Here is a 14,672-nt window from a genome sequence, read left to right on the forward strand (position 1 = left end):
CTACGCTCATTTTCCACCTCTAGTGCCACTACGCGCCTCAGTTTTCACTGCTGTTCCATCGATACCCAGGGAGGAAATTATTCCATCAAATCAGGAAGAGTTTCCCATTGAATCTGTTGTCTGCTTTAGGCACAACAAGATCTGAGGGCCACTGGGACAGCATTTAATTCATGCATTTGGTTATACTCCCACAGAAACCTTGGGCTTTGTTTTGGTTATACTCCCACAGAAAGCTTGGGCTTTGATTTGGTTATACTCCCACAGAAACCTTGGGCTTTGATTTGGTTATACTCCCACAGAAACCTTGGGCTTTGATTTGGTTATACTCCCACAGAAACCTTGGGCTTTGTTTGATACGGACGCGCCTACATGACAACACAGGTCAACAGATTGAACCCATGATCACATCCTCTGCTTCGAGACAAGCTGAGGAAATGCAGATAGGATTCTGTTTTTGCTTCAGGATCAATGACCATTCATCAACCCTCTGCAAGAATCAATAACCAACGTTTTCTAGATTACTCTGGCCTACTCAATACACTGATCATCACAGCGACGTGAGATTACGCCCGGCAGAGCTTTAGATCTGAGGGGTTAACAGTAACAGAGCTAGACGGCAGGGGGTATCCCACCTACATAATGGTAGGGAAAACCCTTCACCCACCTGTGAAAAACCATGATTACCACTGGGTTAGCCCAGGACAGGACCATGACCATTGGGTTAGCCCAGGACAGGACCATGACCATTGGGTTAGCCCAGGACAGGACCATGACCATTGGGTTAGCCCAGGACAGGACCATGACCATTGGGTTAGCCCAGGACAGGACCATGACCATTGGGTTAGCCCAGGACAGGACCATGACCATTGGGTTAGCCCAGGACAGAACCATGACCATTGGGTTAGCCCAGGACAGGACCATGACCATTGGGTTAGCCCAGGACAGAACCATGACCATTGGGTTAGCCCAGGACAGGACCATGACCATTGGGTTAGCCCAGGACAGAACCATGACAATTGAGTTAAGGAAAGGACAGTCACAGAACCATGCATTGTTAAGAACAGCATGGCTAGAGGGGACCAAACATCCTTAACATTATTTCTGAACTTCTTGCCCAGCAATCTGTTCCTATGAGTCTGTGAGGGGCCGTTTCCCAGACACAGATTAAGCCTCTTCCCTGGACTGATGGAGAATCTCTATTGAAAGTACTATTTAGTCCAGGGCAAAGCTTAATCTGATAGTTGGTCTCTGTCTAATATCACAGTTCAGTTCACACCCATAGCAGTGATAAGTGACAGCACACATGACTGACTTGGTTTCGGTCAGCCTCAAATGGCACCATATTCTCTATACACCCTAGCACCATATTCTCTACACAGCCCTATTTGGGATACACCCTAGGTCTACATGGCTTGGCTACATTCACAAGATGATTCATGTGGGTCTACTAAATGTAGGATAAATGACAAAATGTTCTGATCGTTAGAGATGCCAGAGCGTAGATAGGTTGTGAAGAATGTGGTGGAATGGAATTCCTCCAACCAAACCTGAAAACCCACTGTGTCACCATCTATGCCAGAGAGCATCACCATCACAACACTGTCTATCCATCAGGAAGTTTCCCCACTTCCTGTTCCCTATTTCATATAGGCCTATAGTTTAACAGTGAATTGACTACATCTAAATCAACATATATGGCATTTTAGCCTTGAGAATGACTAGGCCTACATGGGTTTATTTTTAGGACTACACCATTGACATATAGCCTGATAAATGCCACTTAGCAGATGCTTTTATCCAAAGTCACTCAAAATACAGTGAGTTCATGCATGTGAGTTCAATGCAAATAGTCCGGGTAGCCATTTGATTAGCTGTTCAGCAGTCTTATGGCTTGGGGGTAGAAGCTGTTTAGAAGCCTCTTGGACCTAGACTTGGCGCTCCGGTACCACTTGCCGTGTGGTAGCAGAGAGAAGTCTGACAATTTTTAGGGCCTTCCTCTGACACCGCCTGGTATAGAGGTCCTGGATGGCAGGAAGCTTGGCGCCAGTGATGTACTGGGCCGTACGCACTACCCCCTGTATTGCCTTGCGGTCGGAGGCCGAGCAGTTGCCATACAAGGCGGTGATGCAACCAGCCAGGATGCTCTCGATGGTGCAGCTGTAGAACCTTTTGAGGATCTGAGGACCCATGGCAAATCTTTTCAGTCTCCTTAGGTGGAATAGGTTTTGTCGTGCCCTCTTGATGTGCTTGGACCATGTTAGATTGTTGGTGACGTGGACACCAAGGAACTTAAAGCTCTCAACCTGCTCCACCACAGCCCTGTCGATGAGAATGGGGGCATGCTTGGTCCTCTTCTTTTTGCTGTATTCCACAATCATCTCTTTTGTCTTGATCACGTAGAGGGAGAGGTTGTTGTCCTGGCACCACACAGCCAGGTCTCTCACCTCCTCCCTATAGGCTGTCTCATCGTTGTCGGTGATCAGGCCTACCACTGTTGTGTCATCGGCAACCTTAATGATGGTGTTGGAGTCGTGCGCGGCCATGCAGTCATTAGTGAACAGGGAGTACAGGAGGGGACTGAGCACGCACCCCTGAGGGGCCCCCTTGTTGAGGACCCGCGTGGCGGATGTGTTGTTACCTACCCTTACCACCTAGGGGCGGCCCGTCAGGAAGTCCAGGATCCAGTTGCAGAGGGAGGTGTTTAGTCCCAGGGTCCTTAGCTGTAGCCAATGAATAGCATTCTCACATAGGTGTTCCTTTTTTCCAGGTGTGAAAGGGCAGTGTGGAGTGCAATAGAGATTGCATCATCTGTGGATCTGTTGGGGGGGGGTACGCAAATTGGAGTGGGTCTAGGGTTTCTGGGATAATGGTGTTGATGTGAGCCATGACCAGCCTTTCAAAGCACTTCATGGCTACAGACGTGAGTGCCTTGGGTCGGTAGTCATTTAGGCTGGTCACCTTACGTGTTCTTGGGCACAGGGACTATGGTGGTCTGCTTGAAACATGTTGGTATTACAGACTCAGACAGGGAGAGGTTGAAAATGTCAGTGAAGACACTTGCCAGTTGGTCAGCGCATGTTCAGAGTACACGTCCTGGTAATTAGTCTGGCCTTTTGAATGTTGACCTGTTTAAAAGGTCTTACTCACATCGGCTACAGAGAGCGTGATCACACAGTCGTCTGGACTCTCATGCATGTTTCAGTGTTACTTGCCTCGAAGCGAGCATAGAAGTAATTTAGCTCGTCTGGTAGGCTCATGTCAGTGGGCAGCTCGCGGCTGTGCTTCCCTTTGAGGTCTGTAAAAGTTTGCAAGCCTTGCCACATCCGACGAGCGTCGGAGCCGGTGAAGCAGCTAATTAAACATCATATTCAAACATTTGCCCAAATGCAATTAGAGGAAAACAGAGTTCTAAACAACGCACCTAATGCGAGTTCCATATCTGACAGATGAAAATCTCTGTTAGAAACTTAGAAAGAGGGGGAATCTAATAGCAACTACTATGATGGATTGCTAATATGACTAGGATTGTGCCTTTGGCTTCTGGACAACAAAATAAAGTTGATATGAAAACCAATAAAAACAGGAGAGAAATGCTGGTTAATACCATGAGGAAGTATTTAAAACAATTGCCTCCACGTTTCTATGGATGGAGTTTCGCAAGGCTACTTTGAAACAAGGTAAGACATGCCTCATTAAGTAAAGTAAAACGTTCAAGTTTCAAACAATTATACTGCCTCAAGCTCACATTGCAAAGTGGTGGGTGAACCGCTGATGATAGTCAACGGTAGGCAGCCTATAGCCTGTGCAGCCGAATGGGAGGCGCGCTTTACAAGTTGAGATTGAGAAGGAAAACAAATCTTTTTTTTTAATCGTGGCCACGAGTTTTTAAACACGCGATTGCATTTAGATTTGTTATTTGTTGCGCAATGACTGGGCTTACAAAAGCAGGTTTCACTCAAATAGCCAACAGGGTTTTTTGAGGAGCTACTCTGATGCCGTCTGGCAGGTGATATTCCTCTCCTCTAACTAGTCTCTGTGTGCTGTGCGCGTGTGATAAATAAAAACGCATGAGGCCAAGTGAAAACACACGAGCCAATTTAATTCCACAAAATGTTGCTAATTAACCTATAAATCGATAAGCATGACCGGTCAAATGCATTTCGGTGGCTAAAGAATTAAACTGTTAACATCCTCATCTACCTAGAGAATACAGCTTTTTATTGCACAGCCTTGAGCCTGTGTTGAAGTTAAATTCAGAAAGAGCGGTTGAGACAGCTCTGTCAACTCCTATATTGTTCGTTTGTGACAGGATCTAGGCTGTTTTGTGACAGGATCTAGGCTGTTTTGTTACAGGATCTAGGCTGTTTTGTGACAGGATCTAGGCTGTTTTGTGACAGGATCTAGGCTGTTTTGTGACAGGATCTAGGCTGTTTTGTGACAGGATCTAGGCTGTATAGGGCCATCCTAGAGAGAATGTACTAAGCTATTAAACCTTCTCAGGTTCACTTCAGAAAGAGGTTTGAGAGAATTCTGTTACGAGAGCTTAAAAAAAAAAAAAAAAAGTCATTCAAATCCTAGTTTTTGCGGCAAGACACGTGGTACTCTCCCGAGTGGCGCAGTGGTCTAAGGCACTGCATCGCAGTGCTAGCTGTGCCACTAGAGATCCTGGTTCGAATCCAGGCTCTGTCGTAGCCGGCCGCGACCCGGGAGACCCATGGGGCGGCGCACAATTGGCCCAGCGTCGTCCAGGGTAGGGGAGGGAATGGATGTAGCTCAGTTGGTAGTATGAAAAATAAACTAACTGTAAGTCGCTCTGGATAAGAGCGTCTGCTAAATGACTTAAAATGTAAAAAAAATGTAAATGGTATTGGAGCGAGCAGTCTTGCTACTTATGCTACCTACACACAATGATTTGCATTTCAAGAGATTTGCATTAGGTTTTTCCATCTGGTGTTGAGGTTAAAGAGAAGATACACGTCTTCTCCCCTGACTGGGTGATCCTGACATGGCCTATTTACCTTCTCATTGAGCCTGGGAAGGGAAGGAGCTGGCCTATCATGTGACATGCTATTTATTTTCCTAAAATCGTTGCATGCTCTCCTATCGTTGTCCACCGGTTCCAGAAAGCAGTTAGCTAGCTAGTCTCAGGTTTCATTTAGTGAGTGGTAAATATAAAGCTTGTGACTGATGATCAGAAGACGTAACACTCAGGACCAGAGCTATCAGGGGCACTGCTAGCTCTGGTCCAGGTCGTTAGTAACACTCAGGACCAGAGCTATCAGGGGCACGGCTAGCTCTGGTCCAGGTCGTTAGTAACACTCAGGACCAGAGCTATCAGTGCCCCTGATAGCTCTGGTCCAGGTCGTTAGTAACACTCAGGACCAGAGCTATCAGGGGCACGGCTAGCTCTGGTCCAGGTCGTTAGTAACACTCAGGACCAGAGCAAATCAGCGGCACATCTAGCTCTGGTCCAGGTCGTTAGTAACACTCAGGACCGGAGCAATCAGCGGCACATCTAGCTCTGGTCCAGGCCACACCAGTCAAGTAGGCTTTCATCTCATCTATCAGTCATCACAATCCATAGATAGCCTGAGGGTTGGTATTAATGAGTTGAGGTGCCTACTTTAATATTGCCTCTACCAATACAGCTGCTGCTCACCAACAAAACAAAATGTTTTGTCTTTCAACAGCAGAATGTTGGTTTCAATTGTCAAGCCAATTAATGTATTTTTAGGACTTGTTCAAGTCACATCGAAACAAAAATGTCAGCACCTTTTTAGGTAACGCTAACTAGCTACAACTGGTATGTACGTAAGACAATCAGTACACTTCACTAAACCAGTTTTGACATCCCGAACACAACCATGTAACGTTGGGTGGAGCACCCCGCCCTCTGAACGAACCAGTATCTAGCTGAGCGTTAACCCAGAAAGCTCCGATTGACCAGCTAGGTGGCGAATACACATTTATTCGGTTACTTGTACATTTCGACTTTTTTTTTTTGTAAGTGCATAAACGGCAAGCTAACTAGTTAGAACTAACAGCTGACGTTAACATTAGCTACCTAACTACGTTCAAACTTTGCAACCTTTCAACCAACTGACTGACTGACAAGTTACATTAGTTACATACCTAGCTAGCTAGCTAGTATAACCACCAATGACTGCTTGACAGGCAGGACACCTTTAGCTAGCTGGTTAACTACATGTCCTCCTTGTATGTTAGTTGTTGGTTAACAAGTTGTAAACTTTTGCGCTGGTTAGTTAACGTTAGCCAGCCGCCCCAGACATTCCTTATCTCGACTGTCTGTCACAGGAAACGGGAAAGATGGCATGCAGTCAGAGGCAAAACGATTCCGCAGTTTTATGACAAGAAGCCAAGACCCACGCTGGTTGACCCACGTCACTACAGTACCGCGATTCACACAGCGGCCCGTCTCCGTTCCCGAACAAAATGGCGGTGGTGGCCGGCTAACGCGTTAGCTGCGAACCGAAACGAAGAGTGAAATCATTCGAGAGAATTCCTGGCTTGTCTCGGAGATGTAAAACATGTATAGGTAAAAACGCACTTACCTTTAAATCTGAGGTCATAGGGGGGATCGAGAACAAGGATCTGCTCCAACTTTGACATATTTCGCTAGCGTTGTCAGAGAGACACTGACAAGATGTAATCCTACTAGCTAGCTAGAGCTGAACGAGTCGCTGACTGGTCTCTGGGCTAGGGACGTGAACGAGCACACGGGAGCAAATATTTGAACGCGCGATTCTAGTGCGCGCTCACGTGGTGGGTCTTCACTAATTAATAAATAAACTCATTTTGTTGGGGCTGATTTGATAAGTTAGTTAGTTAATCAAATACGCAATAGTCATGTAGGCTACTTTTTGCCACAGATCCTTCTTGGAAAAAAATATGTGATTTACAGATAGGCCTAAATGCCATATTGGTTCAAGTTTGTTGATTTCAGCTAATTTGACTTGAGTTATGGGGTATTTTGGTAGGCAGTGTTCCAAGTACGGTATTGAGATTGCTTCAATTGATACTTCTCTGGATACATGTGTGTGTTGAGAGCAATGCCTGTATATATGAAGGGGTTGAAAAATAACTTGTGCATGTACAAGAAGGGTGTGTGTGTGTTAAAGGCTAGGGGTGTGTGCATGCATGCATGTGTGTGTGTCTGTTCTCTCTCTCTCTCTCTCTCTCTCTCTCTCTCTCTCTCTCTCTCTCTCTCTCTCTCTCTCTCGCTCTCTCTCTCTCTCTCTCTCTGTGTGTTACTGAAACGCCTAACCCTATTTGTTTTCAACTTTATACCCAGAACACTCTCTACTCTGCCTTTCTCTCTTCAAATCAAATGTTATTTGTCACATACACATGTTTAGCAGATGTTATTGCGGGTGTAGTGAAACGCTTCAGACCTTTGACAGGCGTGTCTAGCGTTAAGTCAATCTTCGTGACATAGCGGCAGTGCAGACCTCCCTGCCTGCAGCATGTGTAAACTGTTGAGAGGAGGGTAATCTGGAGTAGAGCACGGCTGAAAACCGAGCCTGCTCCACTCTCCATCTATTTACAGCATTCCCAAAGGTCAGAGACCAATACCTTCACTAAATAGGACAAACTCTTAAGACAAACCTTTGGTTTCCTTGAAATGAGAGGTGAAAGATAAGGGGAAGTTCAAGTGTGATAACTGTGCAGAAAATGTTTACTAAAACAGTAGTTATACTGTATGTCAGACTATGTTAGAAAGTTAGCTGAAAACTGTGAAAATGTCAAATAAAGTTGAAATATTTCACTGTTTCCCTACAGTAAGTTTGGGATAAATTCCATGTCATCTGTAAAATCAGGAGGGGGGAAAAAAAAACAGGAAATATATTCCAATTGAATTGTGTGTACTGTAAACAGCCAATCAGAGCAGAGCGGACAGTGTCTTTGCCACACTAGTTCAGTGGGTTGATACAAAGTATCATTTTCCAGTTACTGTCCTTGGAGCCATGAGACATGACACTGATTTCACTCACAGATCGTTTTACACGTGTTCTGGTTTCTCAAATAGCATCTGACACGTGTCAAATAAACTGTCACCACCATTTCCTATTGGATGTTAGGTGCTTATACCCTATGTAATCGCATATAACTACAAACAGCCTTTCCCCTAGTTTAATATATAGGCGGGTTGCCAAGGCCCCAACCGACCCAATCAACATCCAGGCACTCTGACATCAAAATGTCAAATGAAACCAATACAGTAAACACCAGGAAGGAGGTAACCTGCCTAAATGACCTCCGACCCCGTAGCACTCACGTCTGTAGCCATGAAGTGCTTTGAAAGGCTGGTCATGACTCACATCAACACCATTATCCCAGAAACCCTAGACCCACTCCAATTTGCATACCGCCCCAACAGATCCACAGATGATGCAATCTCTATTGCACTCCACACTGCCCTTTCACACCTGGGCAAAAGGAACACCTACGTGAGAATGTTATTCATTGACTACAGCTCAGCGTTCAACACCATATTGCCCTCAAAGCTCATCACTAAGCTAAGGACCCTGGGACTAAACACCTCCCTCCAGCTGGACTTCCTGACGGGCCACCCCCAAGTGGTATGGGTAGGTAACAACACATCTGTCACGCTGATCCTCAACACGGGGGCCCCTCAGTGGTGCGTGCTCAATCCCCTCCTGTACTCCCTGTTCACCCATGACTGCATGGCCAGGCACGACTCCAACACCATCATTAAGTTTGTTGACGACACAACAGTGGTAGGCCTGATCACTGACAACGATGAGACAGCCTATAGGGAGGAGGTCAGAGACCTGGCCATGTGGTGCCTGGAAAACAACCTCTCCCTCAACGTGATCAAGACAAAGGAGATGATTGTGGACTTCAGGAAAAAGAGGATCGAGCACGCCCCAATTCTCATCGACGGGGCTGTAGTGGAACAGGTTGAGAGCTTCAAGTTCCTTGGTGTCCACATCAACAACAAACTATCATGGTCCAAACACACCAAGACAGTCGTGAAGAGGGCACGACAAAGCCTATTCCCCCTCAGGAGACTGAAAAGATTTGCCATGGGTCCTCAGATCCCGCACTATTTTCAATGCCCCCCCACCTCCTCTTTTACGCTGCTGCTACTCTCTGTTTATTATCTATGCATAGTCACTTTAACTCTACCAACATGTACACATTACCTCAATTACCTCGACTAACATGTGCCCCCGCACATTGTCTCTGTACCGGTACCCCCTGTATATAGCTGTATATAGCCTGTATATTGACTCTGTACCGGTACCCCCTGTATATAGCCTGTATATTGACTCAGTACCGGTACCCCCTGTATATAGCCTGTATATTGACTCTGTACCGGTCCCCCCTGTATATAGCTGTATATAGCCTGTATATTGACTCTGTACCGGTCCCCCCTGTATATAGCTGTATATAGCCTGTATATTGACTCTGTACCGGTACCCCCTGTATATAGCTGTATATAGCCTGTATATTGACTCTGTACCGGTACCCCCTGTATATAGCCTGTATATTGACTCTGTACCGGTACCCCCTGTAAATAGCCTGTATATTGACTCTGTACCGGTCCCCCCTGTATATAGATGTACAGTGAGGGAAAAAAGTATTTGATCCCCTGCTGATTTTGTACGTTTGCCCACTGACAAAGACATGATCAGTCTATAATTTTAATGGTAGGTTTATTTGAACAGTGAGAGACAGAATAACAACAAAGAAATCCAGAAAAACGCATGTCAAAAATGTTATAAATTTATTTGCATTTTAATGAGGGAAATAAGTATTTGACCCTCTGCAAAACATGACTTAGTACTTGGTGGCAAAACCCTTGTTGGCAATCACAGAGGTCAGACGTTTCTTGTAGTTGGCCACCAGGTTTGCACACATCTCAGGAGGGATTTTGTCCCACTCTTTGCAGATCTTCTCCAAGTCATTAAGGTTTCGAGGCTGACGTTTGGCAACTCGAACCTTCAGCTCCCTCCACAGATTTTCTATGGGATTAAGGTCTGGAGACTGGCTAGGCCACTCCAGGACCTTAATGTGCTTCTTCTTGACCACTCCTTTGTTGCCTTGGCCGTGTGTTTTGGGTCATTGTCATGCTGGAATACCCATCCACAACCCATTTTCAATGCCCTGGCTGAGGGAAGGTGGTTCTCACCCAAGATTTGACGGTACATGGCCCCGTCCATCGTCCCTTTGATGCGGTGAAGTTGTCCTGTCCCCTTAGCAGAAAAACACCCCCAAAGCATAATGTTTCCACCTCCATGTTTGACGGTGGGGATGGTGTTCTTGGGATCATAGGCAGCATTCCTCCTCCTCCAAACACGGAGAGTTGAGTTGATGCCAAAGAGCTCGATTTTGGTCTCATCTGACCACAAAACTTTCACCCAGTTCTAATATACCTACCATTAAAATTATAGACTGATCATTTCTTTGTCAGTGGGCAAACGTACAAAATCAGCAGGGGATCAAATACTTTTTCCCCCTCACTGTATATAGCCTGTATATTGACTCTGTACCGGTCCCCCCTGTATATAGCCTGTATATTGACTCTGTACCGGTACCCCCTGTATATAGCTGTATATAGCCTGTATATTGACTCTGTACCGGTCCCCCCTGTATATAGCTGTATATAGCCTGTATATTGACTCTGTACCGGTACCCCCTGTATATAGCTGTATATAGCCTGTATATTGACTCTGTACCGGTTCCCCCTGTATATAGCCTGTATATTGACTCTGTACCGGTCCCCCCTGTATATAGCCTGTATATTGACTCTGTACCGGTCCCCCCAATATATAGCTGTATATAGCCTGTATATTGACTCTGTACCGGTACCCCCCTGTATATAGCTGTATATAGCCTGTATATTGACTCTGTACCGGTCCCCCCTGTATATAGCCTGTATATAGACTCTGTACCGGTACCCCCTGTATATAGCTGTATATAGCCTGTATATTGACTCTGTACCGGTCCCCCCTGTATATAGCTGTATATAGCCTGTATATTGACTCTGTACCGGTCCCCCCTGTATATAGCTGTATATAGCCTGTATATTGACTCTGTACCGGTCCCCCCTGTATATAGCTGTATATAGCCTGTATATTGACTCTGTACCGGTACCCCCTGTATATAGCTGTATATAGCCTGTATATTGACTCTGTACCGGTACCCCCCTGTATATAGCCTGTATATTGACTCTGTACCGGTACCCCCCTGTATATAGCCTGTATATTGACTCTGTACCGGTACCCCCTGTATATAGCCTGTATATTGACTCTGTACCGTACCCCCTGTATATAGCCTGTATATTGACTCTGTACCGCAGTTCCCCCTGTATATAGCTGTATATAGCCTGTATATTGACTCTGTACCGGTCCCCCTGTATATAGCCTGTATATTGACTATGTACCGGTACCCTGTATATAGCCTGTATATTGACTCTGCACCGGTACCCCCTGTATATAGCTGTATATAGCCTGTATATTGACTCTGTACCGTCCCCCCTGTATATAGCTGTATATAGCCTGTATATTGACTCTGTACCGGTCCCCCCCTGTATATAGCTGTATATAGCCTGTATATTGACTCTGTACCGGTCCCCCTGTATATAGCCTGTATATTGACTCTGTACCGGTCCCCCTGTATATAGCTGTATATAGCCTGTATATTGACTCTGTACCGGTCCCCCTGTATATAGCTGTATATAGCCTGTATATTGACTCTGTACCGGTACCCCCTGTATATAGCTGTATATAGCCTGTATATTGACTCTGTACCGGTCCCCCCTGTATATAGCCTGTATATTGACTCTGTACCGGTCCCCCCTGTATATAGCCTGTATATTGACTCTGTACCGGTCCCCCCTGTATATAGCCTATCTACTGCTATTTTACTGCTGCTCTTTAATGATTTGGTATTTTTTAGTTATCTATTTTTTACTTAACACTTATTTTTCTTAAAACGGCATTGTTGGTTAAGGGCTTGTAAGAATTTCACTGTAAGGTCTACACCTGTTGTATTCGGCGCATGTGACAGATACACTTTGATTTGAAGAATACAGTAGACACCAGGCAGGAGGTTAGAGGGGGCTGAAACCAATACAGTAGATACCAGGCAGGAGGGAGCTGAAACCAATACATTAGACACCAGGCAGGAGGTTGAGGGGGCTGAAACCAATACATTAGACACCAGGCAGGAGGTTGAGGGGGCTGAAACCAATACAGTAGACACCAGGCAGGAGGTAAGAGGGGGCTGAAACCAATACAGTAGATACCAGGCAGGAGGTTGGAGGGGGCTGAAACCAATACAGTAGACACCAGGCAGGAGGGGGCTGAAACCAATACAGTAGACACCAGGCAGGAGGTTGAGGGGGCTGAAACCAATACAGTAGACACCAGGCAGGAGGTTAGAGGGGGCTGAAACCAATACAGTAGATACCAGGCAGGAGGGAGCTGAAACCAATACATTAGACACCAGGCAGGAGGTTGAGGGGGCTGAAACCAATACATTAGACACCAGGCAGGAGGTTGGAGGGGGCTGAAACCAATACAGTAGACACCAGGCAGGAGGTTAGAGGGGGCTGAAACCAATACAGTAGACACCAGGCAGGAGGGGGCTGAAACCAATACATTAGACACCAGGCAGGAGGGAGCTGAAACCAATACATTAGACACCAGGCAGGAGGTTAGAGGGGGCTGAAACCAATACAGTAGACACCAGGCAGGAGGTTAGAGGGGGCTGAAACCAATGCAGTAGACACCAAGCAGGAGGGGGCTGAAACCCCCCGTGGGAAACGAACCCACAACCCTGGCGTTGCAAGCGCCATGCTCTACCACCTGAGCTACAGAGGATGGTGGGAAAACACTCCATTTGTGCATCGGAGGGATAGTGATTACCTTTACGCTTGTCATTCTATGAGGCAACAACACAACAGAAAAAATAGATAGACAAGAACAAGAGAACATTTAAATGTTACCACTTTATTATCATACAGATTAATATATAAAATGGTTACAGAAAAGGGAATAACTTGACTCAATCACACAAAAATGTAACAATTCAAACTATTAATAATAATAATAAATGGTATATTAGATTGTGTCTACAGAGGGAAAACAAAGTCACTTGTTTGCATTGCAGAGCGGACGGTACTGTATGTATACATGGTTACAGGCGATCTCAGGCTGGGAAGTTTCCAAGTCTAGTTTTATCAGATTATCGATTGATGCCACACTTGGACATTAGATATTGGTCAAGTCTGTACAAAATACAATACATCTCAGTATTGTGAGCTAACACCTCTGTGTGTATAACTGTACACTGAAAAATGTCAAACATGGTACAAAACCCGAATAGTAACAAAAAAAAAGAAAAACATGGACCCTTTTTTCTCTCATCTACAGTATCTTCCACAAAGTACATTTATAATAAAAAAATAATAATAATAATATATATATATATATATATGGCACTGCTAGTTCCGCAAGGACTGTTGCTGTAAACTCAGCTTCATTCTTTCAAAAGGCACACCTGTTGTACAGTTCGACATTATACCAATTCAGCTATCACCAACACCTCATTGGTGTGGGGTTGTAAGGAAATGTAGTCATTAATACTGTATCAATGTTTTTCATGAGAAAGTGCAGAAACTACCTACATAAAAGTGCCCCTATAGCCAATTTAAAGTCCCCAAGTCTATGTCCAAAAGGCTTCTTAACAGCTTCTACCCCCAAGCCATAAGACTCCTGAACAGCTAATCATGGCTACCCGGACTATTTGCACTGCCCCCCCACCCCATCCTTTTTACGCTGCTGCTACTCTGTTAATTATTTATGCATAGTCACTTTAACTCTACCCACATGTACATATTACTTCAACTACCTCAACTAACTGGTGCCCCCGCACATTGACTCTGCACCGGTACCCCCCTGTATATATAGCCTCCCTACTGTTATTTTATTTTACTTCTGCTCTTTTTTTCTCAACACTTGTTTGTTGTTGTTGTTTTATTTTACTTTTTTATTAAAAAATAAATGCATTGTTGGTTAAGGGCTGTAAGTAAGCACTTCACGGTAATGTCTACACCTGTTGTATTCGGCGCATGTGGCAAATAAAATTTGATTTGATTTGATATGCCTACTGTAGCTTTCTATGGGTTATAGGTGAGAGGTTCTGGACCTGGACACTGGTTACTGTGCTATAGGTGAGAGGTTCTGGACCTGGACACTGGTTACTGTGCTATAGGGGAGAGGTTCTGGACCTGGACACTGGTTACTGTGCTATAGGTGAGAGGTTCTGGACCTGGACACTGGTTACTGTGCTATAGGTGAGAGGTTCTGGACCTGGACACTGGTTACTGTGCTATAGGTGAGAGGTTCTGGACCTGGACACGGGTTACTGTGCTATAGGTGAGAGGTTCTGGACCTGGACACTGGTTACTGTGCTATAGGTGAGAGGTTCTGGACCTGGACACTGGTTACTGTGCTATAGGTGAGAGGTTCTGGACCTGGACACTGGTTACTGTGCTATAGGTGAGAGGTTCTGGACCTGGACACTGGTTACTGTGCTATAGGTGAGAGGTTCTGGACCTGGACACTGGTTACTGTGCTATAGGTGAGAGGTTCTGGACCTGGACACTGGTTACTGTGCTA

General features: G+C 45.4%; 1 protein-coding gene across 1 annotated transcript in view; it reads right to left on the minus strand.

The window, feature by feature from the left end:
• LOC121535708 (vesicle-associated membrane protein-associated protein A-like) overlaps positions 1-6,732 on the minus strand; it is a 32,979-nt gene extending 26,247 nt beyond the window's left edge. The window contains exon 1 of the mRNA XM_045205928.1: positions 6,573-6,732. Coding sequence (XP_045061863.1) covers positions 6,573-6,630 — 58 coding nt within the window. The 5' untranslated portion in view covers positions 6,631-6,732. The remainder of the gene's footprint in view (positions 1-6,572) is intronic.
• Positions 6,733-14,672: the final 7,940 nt, after the last annotated feature.

This window comes from Coregonus clupeaformis, chromosome 21 (genome assembly GCF_020615455.1).
Source record: "Coregonus clupeaformis isolate EN_2021a chromosome 21, ASM2061545v1, whole genome shotgun sequence".
Classification (NCBI taxonomy): domain Eukaryota; kingdom Metazoa; phylum Chordata; class Actinopteri; order Salmoniformes; family Salmonidae; genus Coregonus; species Coregonus clupeaformis.